We start from the raw sequence: 17,627 nt of genomic DNA, 5'->3' as shown, positions 1-17,627 counted from the left end.
GCGAATCCCCCTTTTTTGTGCTACACCTCATTGCAATACTCTAGCTCAGGAAGTAACAGTTTCCTTCGAAGTCTTTATAGCAACTTTGTGTTTAGGTGGACAACCTGGTGCTGCTGGGAGGAACATTCTCATCAAGACCAATGGACGAAAAATCAACTTGGGCGGGAAGAAATCTCTTCTCGTACAGACTGGTGTAAGTCACTCGAATATCCTGATAGACAGAGATGCTCTCATACCGAAGGTGAAAAGATGTATATGATGTAAATGCAAGTTGTTCAGTTGGAGAGAGAAGCAGCTGAAAAGGGGAAAATTATTCTTTCTTCTCATTCTCGTTCTTGAGAAATCAAAACGTTCACCAAATAACTTGAACGACACTCGGTAGAGCGCACGCCTCCGCCAGGCTGAACAGTTTACGTTTTGCATCCCACTGATAGGCCACATCTGGATTCGGACCTGAACCAAAATCGAATCGCCTTATTCTTGTCATACACCTAAATCTTACACCAAATGTTATCATTATTCATTCGCAACGTTTTTGAGATATAATGCTGTATCCCGCTTTTGGTCTATCTATCAATGATGAAAAATCATTTTTTTTTTTTTTTTTTTTGTTTGTTTGTTTTGTATACAAGATCGAGGCTCGTGAAAGAGCGAACATTTATCACACAAAAAGACAAACCGACAAACCGACACATAACCGACAAACCGACACATAAAACAAATAACATCGGGAGCGGTAAACAAGATGGGGAGAGAGGGGGAAGGACACAAACACAACATTTGAGAGCAGGAACCGAGAGACATGGACACATCGAGAGATCTGTGGGAGGGAGAGGGATTTGGGGGGGAGGCATGGGAAAGGGGGTGGGAGAGGCATAAAACATATGGACACTGCCAGGACTACCAGGAAAGAAGTTGGAATTACAAACAAGGTGGATCTGGGGTGAATTAGTGGGGGTAGAAAAGATCAAGGTTTTGGATGGGGGAAGATAGATGGTGGTGAACAGCTGTTTTAAAGACCTGGAGGGAGGAGTGGGATTGAAGGGAGTGTGGGAGTTTGTTCCAGAGGCGGGAGAAAAGAGGAATGAAGGAGTGAAGGTGAGCAGAGAGCCGAGATTTCGGCAGTTTAACCATCAGAGGCTTGCTGGCAGATCTTGTGTGACCTGTAGGAATATTTGGGGGACAGAGCACAGAGAGAGCTGGGGGAGCAAGGCCGGAGAGGAGTCGGTAGAAGACAGAAAGACCACCTACCTACCTACCTGCCTGCGGTGAGTGAGTGAAAGGCCCTCAGAGATAGCTTCATCGCGGGAGATTCCAATGATTCTGAAAGCTTTGGTTTCAACAGCGTGAAGCCGAGCTAGGTGTGAGGCAGGAGCACCAGCCCATAGGGGAGAACAGTATTCCATTGAGCTGCGGATGAAAGCCTTGTATGTGGTGAGGAGCTCAGATGTACCTAGGAAGGACTTCGCACGACGGAGGATGCCCAGTCGGCGACTGGCTTTGCAGGCCAGCTTGGAAATGTGGTTTTCCCAAGAAAGATCATGGCAGATAGTGAGACCCAAAAGCTTGAGCGACAGAACTTCTTGGAGAGGATTGTTGAGAAAGTAGATGGGAGGGTTGTCCAGTCGATCTTTTCGGAGAGACATAGTAAGAGTGTGAGATTTGTCAGGATTGAAAGACATGTTCCACTTGTTTGACCAGTCTGTGATTTTGTCCTGGTCTTCAGAGAGTGAGGAGGCTGCAGACTGCCGATCTGAGGGAAGAGGAATGGAGCGGCAGAGAGTGGAGTCATCAGCAAAGAGATAGAGAGGATTTTCCAGAGAGTCGGGGAGATCATTGATAAAGACCAGAAAAAGCACAAGGCCCAGCACACTGCCTTGGGGAACTCCAGCCTGAACAGGAAGGGGAGATGAGAGAAATCCATTCAGGGCCACACGTTGACTACGACCAGAGAGGAAGTCCGCAAGCCATGCATGGAGATTTCCATGGATACCATAGGAGTAGAGTTTGGTGAGCAGAGCTGGGTGCCAGACCGTATCGAAGGCACGTGATATGTCAAGGGAGACAGCTCTGATTTCCTGTTTGGCATTGAGGACCTCCATCCATTGTTGAGACAGGAGAAGCAGCATGTCCAGAGTAGAGTGACCTGGTCTGAATCCAAATTGATGATCAGAGATCAAGCCATTGGAGAAGAGGAAAGATTTCATATCCGAAGCAATGATGGAATCCATGACTTTGCTGATAATTGGGAGCAGGCTGATTGGTCTGTAGTTAAAAGGATCTGTTTTTGCACCTTTTTTGTGTAAAGCGGTAATGTTAGCTGATTTCCAGGATGCTGGCAGATGACCTTGAGCAAAAGATAGGGTGAAAAGAACAGAGAGAGGGTGAGATAGAGCGGCAGAGCAGGATTTTAGGACCCGTGGGCTGATGCCGTCTGGTCCAGTTGCAGAATCAGAGTCGAGGTTAGACAAAAACTCCTCCACCTTGTCAGGAGAGAAGGACACAGAGTCCAGGAGCAGTTGGGTTCGACTGGGAAAGGTGGGAACAGAGAGAGATGGGTTTGGGACTAAAGATTTTGAGGCAAACACAGAGTTGAGGCATTCGGCTTTGTCATGTGCGATGTCAACTGTGTGGCCATTTGAGGTAAGGGAGGGGATGGAGGGGGAACAAACACCAGAAACGGATTTGACCAGATGCCACCAGGATTTGGAGGAAGGAGACAGGTTTGAGAGTTCGTTCTTGAGTGAGGAGAGATAGTGCTTCCTGGCACTCCTGAGGGTAGACACACACTTGTTCCGAGCTTGGTGGAAGGAACTGAGATTGCCTTCAGTTGGATTAGCCTTGCAAGAGGCAAAGGCAAGTTGTTTCAGGGCAACTGCCTCACCACAAGATTCGGTGTACCATGGACGGGAGGAAGGGTAAGACAACTGAAGACGAGATGGGATAAATCTGTGCATGAGAGAGATCAGTTTGCTTTGGAAGAATTCCCAGGAAGAATTGATGTCAGAGGCAGTGGAGATGGGAGACCAGTCCAGACGATTGATGGCTGCTTGAAGACCGTCCCAGTCGGCCTGAGTGAAATGCCAGACTCTTCGACGCTGAGGAGGCTCTCTGAGAATGGCCAGAGAGATGTCCACTTTGACAAGCACATGATCAGAAGAACCGATTGGAGCAGAAGAAGAGCAGCAGACATTAGCAGGGAAGTTTGTCATAACCAAGTCTAGAAGAGAAGATACTCCATTGGCTGAGATCCGGGTCGGGAAATTGACAGATTGTGTCAATCCCAGTGAGTCACAGAAGTCCTTTGCTGAGGTGCCATTTTAAAAAATTTTAATTTTAAATATTCTCGGATCTGGATCCATAGCTTCACAAAAATAAAATTAATTCGGCCTTGTCACACACTGAACCTGCCCACTAAGTGTCATTGGAATTCGTTCATAACTTTTCATATAACCTGCTCACAGACAGACCCAGACAAACAGACTGGGGTGAAAACATAACCCCCGTCAACCTTAGGTGGCGGAGGTAACACTCATCGATCCCCATGGGATTTTGCACAGTTATAAAGATAGTTTAAGTAATCTACTATATACCAGTAAACCCTGGTGTTGGGCTAGTGGCTCGGGTGCCGGCTTAGGATCCTAGGATCCTGGGTTCGAATCCCGGTCAATCGCCGAATTAACGCCAGGGGGGTTGACTCAGCCTGTCATCCTTCCGAGGTCGACTAATTGAGTACCAGTTCACTGGTAATTCCCTGTTTGTCGTTAAAGGCGACAAAAAGGGTTGGCGTCAGGAAGGGCATCCGGCCGTAAAACATTGCTTCAAAAAGGGGACCAAAAAACAACAACAACCACGGTTCCCGAAAAAGGCCAACCCCGGCTTTGCGGGGGAAAATGGCCTCTAAAGGTGGTGGCCTCTAAATGGCCTCTTATATCTACTATATAAGAGAGCCGTTGGTCTGTCTGTGTCGCCAATTTTCCCAGAGATGGCTGAACGGATTTTCGTCAAACTTTCAGAGGTTCATCAGTGAGTGCCTGGGAGTGTTTTAAGGGGGGGGGTGGGGATATTTGGAAAAGAAAAGTTGGTTTTTTTTTATTTTTTTTAAAGAAATCGTTCGATAGTGCCTAAGCCTTTTTAAATTAATGACAGTTATATACAAGTACACATTCGCATAAATAAATACAAAACGGTCACCAGACATTTGAACACAAATAAATCAAACAATTCCAGAAGTGTTATGAAATAGATTGAGACAATATCGACAAATCAAAATATTCTGGAATAATGCATTGTGGGACCCTGTCCATTAAACTTGCTTGACTGGAGGGTCTCATTATTGTGATGGGAAAAACAGGTAAACAGGACAAAACGTAAAAACAGATATGACAAACGATGAGCAATAACTTATTTATTTATTATATACCATCACTACAATCTGTTAGCCCTCTAAACTCGTCCCTGCTGTGCTCCTCGATTAAAATAGGTGTTTCCTAAGAAGAGAGTAGTTATGTTTTTAGGATCTGATGAAATTGCTATGAAAATGTTTGGTAAACAGGAACTTGGATTGGGGTGAACAAAATACATTTTAATTGGCATCCTGTTGGGCAGCAATTCCAACGTATAATTGGGAACGTGTATGAACACGGCTGTCCCATCTGCATTCACCTGTCGATGTTTAATACCCCCTTGATATTTATTTGGAAGGGAAGCCAGGTGTGGTGATGTCCTATTCTGTGCTTCTGAAAAATATATATATATATATGCCGTCAAATTGAAGCTGTTTTGAAAGTGTGTGTGTGTGTGTGTGTGTGTGTGTGTGTGTGTGTGTGTGTGTGTGTGTGTGTGTGTGTGTGTGTGTGTGTGTGTGTGTGTGTGTTGTTTTTGTATGTGTGTGTTGTTTTTGTATGTGTGTGTTGTTTTTGTATATATGTGTGTGTGTGTGTGTGTTGTTTTTGTATGTGTTTTTAGCAGGTTGAAAAATGTTCTTAAAGGTCACAAAACACCACCAAATGTAAAAAAACAACATTGATGAAGGAATCAAATAGATACTGAAAAGTGTTTTTTTTATGCCTCTGCTGACAAAGTCGCCGGAGGCATTATGTTTTCGGGTTGTCCGTCTGTCCGTCCGTACGGGCTAAACCTCGTTTTTCTCAGCAACCATATGTCCGATTCAGACGAAACTTTCAGGGTAGGAGTGACACTGATGCAGAATGTTTTTATGATAATTGACATCATATGTCACGTGGTATGGCAGCCATCTTTGATTAAAAGCAAATAATTAAATAATTATTTCTCAGAAACCGCTGAATGGAATTTTTTTTAACTTGGCACTTGTCAAGTACTCCAAATGGGGAACAAAAGCATGACAATGATATCATAGGTGAAGTGGTATACCAGGCAAAAATGTTTAAATCGAATTCCTTAGCCTAAAAATCTGAAATTGCATGCACATGATCCATGACCCATTTGTATTGAAATATTAAATTTATGACACCATAGGTCACATGGTTTGGCAGCCATATTGGATTGAATGAGAATATTAAATAATTATATCTCTGAAACCGCTCACCCTATCGATGCAAAATTTTACAAATATCATTTAACAGCACTGTTGCATATAGTTTGAAAATGATGGTCATAAGTCACGTGGTTTGGCAGCCATCTTGGATCGAAAAACGAACCTTATCCAATCAACACACAACTTCACAAATGTGATCCCCTACCCATACATATGCAGAGTGATGGCATCTACCTGTTGTGGGACTATGCGGAGGCATATTGGCGACACAGTCACATTGTTCTAGTTTTAATGAGTGGTGAGGGTCAGTGAGGGAATCAGGCTCGCAGTGCTGAGCAGAGTTGGACGCAAAGCCATGATGAGCAAGATGTAATTGATTGTGGCACTGTTGTGGCTGAGAGAGCCCAGAAAGCCTTCAGTAATTCATGCAAAGTGGAGACGTGCCCCTGAATACGACATTTTGGTAGCCCTCCGCATCCCGGAGACATTTTCGGCCTCGTCACCATGAGGGCATCTGCCTGCATTCCCTCTCGTTATATCTCCCTATCATTTGTTCCTGTTCCCAGTTCCTTTCTTTCCTTTTTCTTTGCTTTTCCACCTTTCTAGACATTCCTCTGGTCACGTTAGGATCCATAGCTGGAGTGGAGTATGGACGTGCTGTAAGTAATCAAGTGCAGTTTACATGCTTTGTTTGTTCTGTGTGGGGGTTTTGGTGGTTTTGTAGCCGGCTATAACAGGCTATGTAGCCGTGGGGGGGTGGTTGTGGGGGACGTAAATTTTCTTTGCGAATGTGTACCAAATAGCACCACCTTATGGTGGTGGAAGAGGGTATTACAATTCCCTATCTACCTGGGCAACGCTGAGGTTAAAGCACTTCACACGGGTAAATTTGTCATCCTTCTCCTCCCCCTTCCACCCTCTCCTCCTCCCCTTTCACCCTCTCCTCCCCTTCTCCTCCCCTTCCACCCTCTCCTCCCCTTCCACCCTCTCCTCCCCTTCCACCCTCTCCTCCCCTTCCACCCTCTCCTCCCCTTCTCCTCCCCTACCCCCTGCTCTACCTCCCTCCCCTTCCTTCCTCCCTCCCCTTCCACCCTCTCCTCCCCTTCTCCTCCCCTTCCACCCTCTCCTCCCCTTCCACCCTCTCCTCCCCTTCCACCCTCTCCTCCCCTTCTCCTCCCCTTCCACCCTCTCCTCCCCTTCCACCCTCTCCTCCCCTTCCACCCTCTCCTCCCCTTCCACCCTCTCCTCCCCTTCCACCCTCTCCTCCCCTTCCACCCTCTCCTCCCATTCCACCCTCTCCTCCCCTTCCACCCTCTCCTCCCCTTCCACCCTCCCCTCCCCTTCCACCCTCTCCTCCCCTTCCACCCTCTCCTCCCCTTCCACCCTCTCCTCCCCTACCCCCTGCTCTACCTCCCTCCCCTTCCTACCTCCCTCCCCTTCCACCCTCTCCTCCGCTTCCACCCTCTCCTCCCCTTGCACCCTCTCCTCCTTCTCCTCCCCTTCCCCCTGCCCTACCTCCCTCCCCTTCCCCCTGCCCTACCTCCCTCCCCTTCCCCCCGCCCTGCCCCGCCCTACCTTCCCCTTCCCCCCACTACCCTCCCTTCCTCTCCCCACCTTTATCCACCAACCCCTGACAACGCTGGGTACTTCAGCTAGTATATGATAATACAGGAAACCCACCAGAAAGCAAGGTGAATATCGAGAGGCTGCAAGTTGAATGTTTGAAAAGTGAGATTGCCTGACTGCGTTGACTGACTGATCGTCAAAGTTGTGAACCCAGTGTTTGGAGAGGTTCTCGCAGAAAGTGCCAAAAGGTCCATGGAGAATGGAGCCCAGGTGATGATCCAGGCCGTCTAAAAAAAATCCACTCATCACTGACGTGTTACTGAAGGTGTTTCTTTAGGTTTGTAAATAAACTAAAGTTAGGTTTAGGGTGTCATTTAAACCATCTTTTAAATGTTCATGTTTTCTAATTTATCTTATAAACATGCAATGGATGCGTTCAAGAGATGACCAGGTGTTGATCTAGTCTTGAGGGTGTGTATCGTCATCTTAGGGATGTGATGATGGCTCCCAGTGATTCGGCTCTAATGGGAACGCCGTTTAACATTATATTCATTGAGAAGTCAGACTGCATGGATCATTTTGAAGTTTTTGTACATTTAGAGTTTGTAATTTCCGTTGAAAAGGAAGGATTCTCGTCAGACGACACATTCAAGCTTATTCAAAACTTCATTCTTGAATTCAATTGTTTTGTAAACTTTTTTTCCATCACTTCAAGTCTAAACCTTGCATTGTACTTTTGATCTGATTTTAAGTAAACTTTCTGCAATGTCCAAATTACTTTGAGCAAATGTAAACGATGCTTACTAGCACATAAATCATGTTGGGTGCATCATTTCCACATCATTTTATTAAAATACCACACCTGTTAAACAAAGATCAGAGGCCTACCTCGATTCGGATGTTGGTGATTTTAGGATGTTTTTTCAAACTTTTTCATGGCAGAAACGGCTTTTACAGTATGATATTATATAGCAGAGACAACAGTCCGTTGTATGCTTTGTGTGATGGACATTGGAAGGGGGAGATGATGATGATGATGATGAGGAGGAGGTGGGCTGGGGTAAGTTCAAATAACATCATATTTTCATTGCATAACAAATGGGTGGTCACCTATAGAAGGTGAACACTATTTATTAGGACCATCAGGATGAAGCTTCATCATATACCAGCAAAAACATCCTCATTGATGTTGGTGAATATTTTCTTCGATTTGAGGTTGGTAGGAACTGTACAACTGGTGGTAACCTGGAAGTGCAAATGGGGGGGGGGGGGGGGGGCAAACGTCACGTTTCCAGGTGGCATTTTGTAATGTACTCATTGTGTGTTTTGCTTAGGAATGCTTTTGCTTGTACACACCTGGTGGTGGAGGTTACGGACAGCCATCGGGTGCAGTTGACCAGCTTGCACAGCCCAGGTCTGCTAAGAAGATCTTCTCGGAGCGAGGGAGTGTTTTTGATTATCGGAATGCACAGGAATCTGTATGAAATCTTAAACAAAATTGTCTCTTTTGCAAATGAAAAACATCAAATTACATGGAGATTTCGGTGTTTATCAAAATAAAAACTCTTAACGTGTTTTACTGCAGCATGGTCAAAATGAGCACAATAGTTGAAGTATTAGGAAAAGTAATCATTGTATGAAAAATATCCATTAATCAGAAGGAAACAACCACAGAACCATCAACAGCTTCATCTACAGCTTGATGGAGTACAGCTCTCCCCTCTGGGCTGGCACCCCTGCCTTACATCTTGCTCAGCTTGACGCCATGGAAACCAAGACCTTCAAGATCACTGGAATCTCCCACGATGAAGCTGAGTCGATGGGCCTGTTTCCCATCGCATGCAGGTCAGTGGTCTCTCTCTCCTATCACCTCCTTTCTGGTCTTGAACCCTCTGCCCTTTCTGTGACCCCACCCCCACCAGGTTTGTACATGGCTTCTGCCAGCAACCCTCTTCTGGTGAAATTGCAAAAATCCAGACTCGTTGTTCACTCATTTACTCCTCTTTTCCCCCACCTGTGGAACCAACCTCCTCAGTCTCTCCAATCTCATTCTTCTCCCAAGGCTTCAAGACATCTGTTTATCACCATCTTTGATCATCCCCCATCCAAAACGATAATCTTCTCAACCCCCGATAACCCTCCTCAAACCCACCTCTTTCCAAGTTTCCAGTTTTTCCTTCCTGACAATTTGTGGCTATATCCATCTTGTTCTCCCTCTGTGTCTTCCCCTTATCTCTCATTTCCCCCCCCCCCCCTCCCCAGCCCCCCTCAATCCCTTGGTTTTCTAAGTCTTCCTCCATTTTCTCCCTCATCCCTGTTATTGGTGTGCCCCCTCCCTCTCGTTCTACTATTCCCTCTGTCTGGTTACATCTTGATCTGTTCTATGTTGTAGCTCCTCTATGCGCCTCGACATTATATTAAAAACATGACTCAATTCTGCCACATTAAACATACCAAACAAACGTGCAAAGTATCAATTAGAGCAAACACATGGGATAAGTTATTTCCAAAACACAGTCCACTTAAACACCATACATATCAAGAATAACGTTCCATTTCATGAAAACAAGGATGATTGAACAAAAACAATTTACAGATTAGGTTTTCAAAATAATGAGCCAGCACATGGTTAAAGCATTAAAAAGGAATTCTTCACCAACAGAGGAAGAAATTACCACAAGGGAAAGTTAGCACATCACTTGGGAATAAAATCTCAATGAGCATCAGCCAGGAGTACACAGTAATTAATGTAGATATACCATGTGTACATCCCGAGTGCGAGGAGAGTCCTCGGACTTTAACAAATAATGATCGACCATAGACTCCTTTATAGACTCCATGGACTCCTCCTCTCTAAAGGAGTCTATGTGATCAACCCATACAACTCTGGAAAACTTGATAATGCAGGATTATCCACATTTGGGAAGGGTGGTATCTGATAAATGAAAGGGAGGTGGTATCTGATAAATGAAAGAGAGGTGTGATCTGATAAATGAAAGAGAGGTGTGATCTGATAAATGAAAGGGAGGTGTGATCTGATAAATGAAAGGGAGGTGTGATCTGATAAATGAAAGGGAGGTGTGATCCGATAAATGAAAGGGAGGTGTGATCCGATAAATGAAAGGGAGGTGCGATCCGATAAATGAAAGGGAGGTGTGATCCGATAAATTAAGTGGAGGTGTGATCTTATAAATGAAAGGGAGGTGTGATCCGATAAATGAAAGGGAGGTGTGATCCGATAAATTAAGTGGAGGTGTGATCTTATAAATGAAAGGGAGGTGTGATCCGATAAATGAAAGGGAGGTGTGATGTGATAAATGAAAAGGAGGTGTAATCCGATAAATGAAATGGAGGTGTGATCTTGTAAATGAAAGGGAGGCGTGATCCGAAAAACAAAATGGAGGTGTGATCTGATAAATGAAATGGAGGTGTGATCCGATAAATGAAATGGAGGTGTGATCTTGTAAATGAAAGGGAGGTGTGATCCGAAAAATGAAATGGAAGTGTGATCCGAAAAATGAAATGGAGGTGTGATCCGATAAATTAATTGGAGGTGTGATCCGATAAATGAAGTGGAGGTGTCATCCGATAAATGAAGTGGAGGTGTGATCCGATAAATGAAGTGGAGGTGTGATATGATAAATGAAAAGGAAGTGTGATCCGATAAATGAAATGGAGGTGTGATCCGATAAATGAATGGGAGGTGTGATCCGAAAAATGAAATGGGGGTGTGATCCGAAAAATGAAATGGAGGTGTGATCCGATAAATGAAGTGGAGGTGTGATCCGATAAATGAAGTGGAGGTGTGATCCGATAAATGAAGTGGAGGTGTGATCCGATAAATGAAAGGGAAAGGGGTTTGTCTGTGTCTGTGAGTTTTTTCAGAAGACTGAGGCCACACGCAGATCTACTTTAATATAGCTCGTTCATTCTCACATCTACTGTCATCTATATGCCCTGGCGAGGATACCCGTTGTTGAATGCTCCATATTGTTACTTTTGGCCCAAACTCTCGAGTATGCTCAGCACGTTTCCATGAGGCAATGCTGTTGGCTCGAATTGGCCGACACAGTCGGATTTTAGTAAAGTGATCTAATAATTTAGCAATAGCTTCATTGCCTCCATATTTCGATAAGTTGATGCGTTTTGTTTCCTCTTTATTGAATATCGATAAAGCTCAGTCTCTTCATCATAGGGCTACTACTACCACTACTACTACTACCACAACTACGATTACTACTACTACGACTATTACTACTACAACTACTACAACTATTACGCCCAACTACTGCAACTACCTTTACTACTACTACCATCACTACTACTCCTACCACTACTACTACTATTACTACTACTACTACTACTACCACTACCACTACTACTACTACTACCACTACTACTACTAATACTGCTACTGCTACTACTGCTAATACTGCTACTACTACTACCACTACTACCACTACTACTACCACAACTACGACTACTATTACTACTACTACGATTATTACTACTACAACTATTACGCCCAACTACTGCAACTACCTTTACTACTACTACCATTACTACTATCACTACTACTCCTACTACTCCTACCACTACTACTACTATTACTACTACCACTACTACTACTACTACTACTACCGCTACTACTACTACTACTACTAATACCATTACTACTACTACTACTACTACTAATACTGCTGCTACTACTACCACTACTACTACCACTACTACTACCACTACCACTACCACTACCACTACTACCACTACTACTACTAATACCATTACTACTACTACTCATACCATTACTACTACTACTACTACTACTACTACCACTACTACTACTACAACTAATACTATTACTACTACTACTGCTACTACTACTACTACCACTGCTATTACCACCACTGCTCCTACGACGGCCGAGAGTTAGACTCTAGGCTGGAGTTAGGGTTAACTGGGTTCTGTTAGGGCTAGATTGGACTAACTACAAAGGCCCTTGAAGTACATTCGCATATTCGCTTCAAAGCTGTTTCGCCTGGGTTCGAATCCTGACCTAGCTGTAAACTGTCATCCTGGTGATTCATCATTGTGTGTGGCGTCCCTCGGATGGATGCTAAACGGGAATCCCGTCTGCCGACATTATTTCGAAGATGTTCAAGACCCCACGGTATCGTTTGTGAAGAGTAGGCGAGTTATCTTCTGCATCCTAAACAAATTACAAATTTTTGCTCCGACCAGCAGAGGGCACTGCATCAGCTGCACATGCACGTCCTCAGTCAGTGATGCCACCCCACAACCTTGTGCTGCATACGTAGGAAGAAGAAGAAGACCACTACGACCACCACACCTTATTTGTAGAGAAGCCGAGGAACATTCTTTTTTTTTACCTCCGCCATCAAAGGTTGATGGAGGTTAGGTTTTCACACCTGTCTGTTTGTTACTTGGCATATATATTTTTTTTTTTTGCAAGAATGTTGATCACTGCGGTTTGTGTTTGTTTGTGTTTGTCTGTCCGCTCACTTCTAGTTGCCTACAGGTCACAATTTTAAACCGATCTTCACGAAACTTCACCAAATGTTAGAGTTCGTGGTTCGACAAAATCCTATATATTTTTGAGGTCAAAAGGTCAACATAGGCCAAAGGTCAACCGCTTTTTTCAAATTTCTAAAATCTTCAATATTTATCCGATTGATGTGAAATCTGAATATGATTTGCATATCAGGTAACTGGATTCAACCACTAGTTACTTTTGAGGTTCACAGGACGCTCCACCGAGTGCCATTATACTTTGTTCTGTTTTTCCAAGTGTCGCTCTATGAGTGATTTTTCATTTGTCTGTCCGTTTGTGAACAAAATATCTCAAAGTTGTGGACGGATTCGGACGAAATTTGGTGGAGATGTAACGTATGTGACGAGGACGAAATCACTAGATTTTGGTGGAGATCCGGATCCAGCCAGTAGAATTTTTAAGTGATTCTTCACCATTGAGTGGTATGACCAACCAGGTGGAGGTATGCTCTCTACTGAGTGCCGTTCTAGTTTCTCTGAGTTTTTCACGAACTAGATGCCCAGATCTGACGTCTAATTGAAGGGAGTCCGGAGCTGGTGGTTCGTTCAGGCTCTTGGGGATATGTCGAACACGTCTTCATAACGTGGGCTATTTAAAGTCCACCAGGAACGTCACCCTGCTGCGAAACACGAGCATGGAGCTGGGTCGGGATTCGAACCTCGGCTCGACAGCTCGGAGAGCACCTCGCCTGCCAGGCCCCGCTTAAGCCTTTTATTAATCTGTAATACCTTACAAAAGCTAAATCTGCTAAACTATCCGTACTGGTAATCCGTGCTGATTCGTAAATCCGTGCATGCTAGTTAGTATAACCATGCTGGTTAGTATAACCGTGCTGGTTAGTTATCGAGATGTATCCATGCATAATGCTTCGTATAACTGTGTTGATTAGTATAACTGTGCTGGCTAATAAATTCGTGCTCGTTAGTATAACCATGCTGGTTAATATAACCATGCATGCTGGTTAGTATAACTGTGCTGGTTGGTATATCAATGCTGGTTAGTATATCCATGCTGGTTAGTATGTCTTTGCTAGTTAGTATAACCATGCTGGTTAATATAACCATGCATGCTGGTTAGTATAACTGTGCTGGTTGGTATATCATTTGTCTTTGCTAGTTAGTATAACCATGCAGGTTAGTATATCCATGCTGGTTAGTATGTCTTTGCTAGTTAGTATAACCATGCTGGTTAGTATATCCATGCTGGTTAGTATGTCTTTGCTAGTTAGTATAACCATGCTGGTTAGTATATCCATGCTGGTTAGTATGTCTTTGCTAGTTAGTATAACCATGCTAGTTAGTATATCCATGCTAGTTAGTATAACCATGCTGGTTAGTATATCCATGCTGGTTAGTATGTCTTTGTTAGTTAGTATAACCATGCAGGTTAGTATATCCATGCTGGTTAGTTATCGAGATGTATCCATGCATAATGTTTCGTATAACTGTGTTAATTAGTATAACTGTGCTGGCTAATAAATTCGTGCTAGTTAGTATAACCATGCTGGTTAATATAACTGTGCTGGTTAGTATATCCATGCTGGTTAGTATATCCATGCTGGTTAGTATATACATGCTGGTTCGTATGTCTTTGCCGGTTAGTATATCCATGCTGTTTAGTATAACCATGCTAGTTAGTATATCCATGCTGGTTAGTATATCCATGCTGGTTAGTATATCCATGCTAGTTGGTATATCCATGCTCGTTAGTATAACCATGCTGGTTAGTATGTCCATGCTGGTTAGTATATCCATGCTGGTTAGTATATCCATGCTGGTTAGTATGTCTTTGCTAGTTAGTATAACCATGCTGGTTAGTATGTCTTTGCTAGTTAGTATAACCATGCAGGTTAGTATATCCATGCTGGTTAGTATGTCTTTGCTAGTTAGTCTAACCATGCTGGTTAGTATATCCATGCTGGTTAGTATATCCATGCTGGTTAGTATATACATGCTGGTTAGTATATCCATGCTAGTTGGTATATCCATGCTCGTTAGTATAACCATGCTGGTTAGTATGTCCATGCTGGTTAGTATATCCATGCTGGTTAGTATATCCATGCTGGTTAGTATATCCATGCTAGTTGGTATATCCATGCTCGTTAGTATAACCATGCTGGTTAGTATGTCCATGCTGGTTAGTATATCCATGCTGGTTAGTATATCCATGCTGGTTAGTATGTCTTTGCTAGTTAGTATAACCATGCTGGTTAGTATGTCTTTGCTAGTTAGTATAACCATGCAGGTTAGTATATCCATGCTGGTTAGTATGTCTTTGCTAGTTAGTATAACCATGCAGGTTAGTATATCCATGCTGGTTAGTATGTCTTTGCTAGTTAGTCTAACCATGCTGGTTAGTATATCCATGCTGGTTAGTATATCCATGCTGGTTAGTATATACATGCTGGTTAGTATATCCATGCTAGTTGGTATATCCATGCTCGTTAGTATAACCATGCTGGTTAGTATGTCCATGCTGGTTAGTATATCCATGCTGGTTAGTATATCCATGCTGGTTAGTATGTCTTTGCTAGTTAGTATAACCATGCTGGTTAGTATGTCTTTGCTAGTTAGTATAACCATGCAGGTTAGTATATCCATGCTGGTTAGTATGTCTTTGCTAGTTAGTATAACCATGCAGGTTAGTATATCCATGCTGGTTAGTATGTCTTTGCTAGTTAGTCTAACCATGCTGGTTAGTATATCCATGCTGGTTAGTATATCCATGCTGGTTAGTATATACATGCTGGTTAGTATGTCTTTGCTAGTTAGTATATCCATGCTGGTTAGTATATCCATGCTGGTTAGTATATACATGCTGGTTCGTATGTCTTCGCCGATTAGTATATTCATGCTGTTTAGTATAACCATGCTGGTTAGTATAACCATGCTAGTTAGTATATCCATGCTAGTTAGTATAACCATGCTGGTTAGTATATCCATGCTGGTTAGTATGTCTTTGCTAGTTAGTATAACCATGCAGGTTAGTATAACAATGCTAGTTAGTATATCCATGCTAGTTAGTATAACCATGCAGGTTAGTATAACCATGCAGGTTAGTATATCCATGCTGGTTAGTATGTCTTTGCTAGTTAGTATAACCATGCTGGTTAGTATATCCATGCTGGTTAGTATATCCATGCTGGTTAGTATATCCATGCTGGTTAGTATATCCATGCTGGTTAGTATATCCATGCTGGTTAGTATGTCTTCGCCGGTTAGTATATCCATGCTAGTTACTAAACGATTGTAAATGTTTACTCCTCGGGTACCTTGTCCGAGCTGCACCTGTTGTCGTCTCTTCATCACTATCGCACGTTATAATTAGAATACTTGGTAAAGTGTAATTTGTAAGAATTCAATTCGAATGAAAGACATGACGTTCATGTCCTGCCAGGACTGACTGGTCTTACCATGCACGGGTAGTCGGGTATCAACACGACGTCACGTCATATCGTTTTTGATTTTATTTCCTTTTTTCTACCTTTGATGTTTTACTTTTTCCGAATGAAGGTTGTTGTGCGTTCAGCATCTTTGTTGCGTTAACTTTCGGTGAAAGGTATTTATTTTCCCGCAAATTATTTTTAATTGTAATAATGACCACGTCGTCCTGTTGATCCATTAAAAGGTAAACACGTGAAAAGTCCGTGTGACCGGAGCACGTGTTCCCCTTTTGGGTGGTGGTCCGTGGGTGGAGACCGCCCTGGCGTGGGGAATCCCCTGGTGGAGGATTCCCTGTGACGTGGTCAGAGCGGGCCCAGCGCAGCGCCCCCCGGTGTCTCTCGCCGGAGGAACACCTTCCCTCGCTCCCTCCCCCTCTCACTCGCTTTCCGCGCTCTCTCTCCCCTCTCTGTCCCGGTAAACGCGGCCTTGCGGCGCGGCGTCATGTCCACGCACAGCTGTCGCGTCCAGTTCCTGGACGACACGGACCCCTTCTCCAGCACCAGCTTCCCCGAGCCGAGCCGGCCGCCACTGTTCGCCTTCTCTGAAGACCTTCCTCTGATCGAGCAGGTCGCATCCGTGCACCGGTTCCTGCGTGCCCCGCACAAGGTTCGTTCGCTGCCGCAGTGCGGGTAAGCCGGTGTCGCTCTGGGTGCGCGCACGGGGCGAGGGTCGTCCGAGACCATCGGAGGCTCCCCCGCGGGTCCGGGGTCACCGTGCTGTAACTTTAGAGTGCAGGGTGTACCAATTGGTAACCGCACGAAACGGGACCGGTGGGGAACAATGCGACTCCGATAAAAAGTACCTACTTGTGATCATTAGTTATTTTCGTACATCGCAAAATCTGCCTGTTCCATCGAGGGGGCACAGAATCTCCGCACGAACCGAGCGGCAGAAGCTTTAGGGCGATGTCACGACCTCTGGGCGACCATTGGTCTCCACAATCTGGCTTTTTGCACGATGTCAATTCTCAAGGGGAGGCACGAAGGGTGCTGCACAAAGTGCTGCACGAAGGGTACTGCACGAAGGGTGCTGCCCTAAGGGTGCTGCACGAATGGTTCTGCCCTAAGGGTGCTGCACGAAGAGTGCTGCACGAAGGGTGCTGTACGAAGGGTGCTGTACGAAGGGTGCTGTACGAAGGGTACCGCACGAAGGGTACCGCACGAAGGGTGCTGTACGAAGGGTACCGTACGAAGAGTGCTGCACGAAGGGTGCTGTCCTAAGGGTGCTGTCCTAGGGGTGCTGCACGAAGGGTGCTGTGTTTTGTGTGCACATCGCGATGTGTCCGTCTTGTATTGATGGGATTCGAACCATGTGGTGAATTTCAGTTTGAGTTAAACAAAACGCGACTTGGACCCGTTTAAGGTAAAACTTGATCCTTGCGATGCGGTCGCTGGAACTTGGAGCTGAGACTCCGTAAGTTTATTGGTGTGAATCTGTGTACATTCACTAATTGGTGTGATGACGCACACCACACGGACCATCATCATCTAACTTTACACTTTCCAATCGATATGCTGTATCCAAGAGA

General features: G+C 44.4%; 2 protein-coding genes across 4 annotated transcripts in view; both read left to right on the top strand.

Moving 5' to 3' along the window:
* LOC137422039 (5-oxoprolinase) overlaps window positions 1-8,660 on the top strand; it is a 149,360-nt gene extending 140,700 nt beyond the window's left edge. Inside the window, exons 18-19 of the mRNA XM_078772561.1 lie at window positions 96-193; window positions 8,419-8,660. Coding sequence (XP_078628687.1) covers window positions 96-193; window positions 8,419-8,568 — 248 coding nt within the window. The 3' untranslated portion in view covers window positions 8,569-8,660. The remainder of the gene's footprint in view (window positions 1-95; window positions 194-8,418) is intronic.
* A 7,773-nt stretch (window positions 8,661-16,433) lies between these two features.
* The window catches only part of LOC137422041 (FH1/FH2 domain-containing protein 3), a 375,404-nt gene continuing 374,210 nt past the window's right edge, over window positions 16,434-17,627 (top strand). For 2 of the 3 annotated variants that reach the window (XM_078772994.1, XM_078772993.1), the window contains exon 1: window positions 16,434-16,705. In XM_078772994.1, coding sequence (XP_078629120.1) covers window positions 16,541-16,705 — 165 coding nt within the window. In that variant the 5' untranslated portion in view covers window positions 16,434-16,540. The remainder of the gene's footprint in view (window positions 16,706-17,627) is intronic. The other variant, XM_068108729.2, reaches the window with a different exon arrangement.

Source organism: Myxine glutinosa, chromosome 2 (assembly GCF_964187855.1).
Source record: "Myxine glutinosa chromosome 2, kmMyxGlut1.1, whole genome shotgun sequence".
Taxonomy (NCBI): domain Eukaryota; kingdom Metazoa; phylum Chordata; class Myxini; order Myxiniformes; family Myxinidae; genus Myxine; species Myxine glutinosa.
Note: the sequence above shows the minus strand (reverse complement) of the source record. Positions and strands in the feature narration are given on the sequence as shown.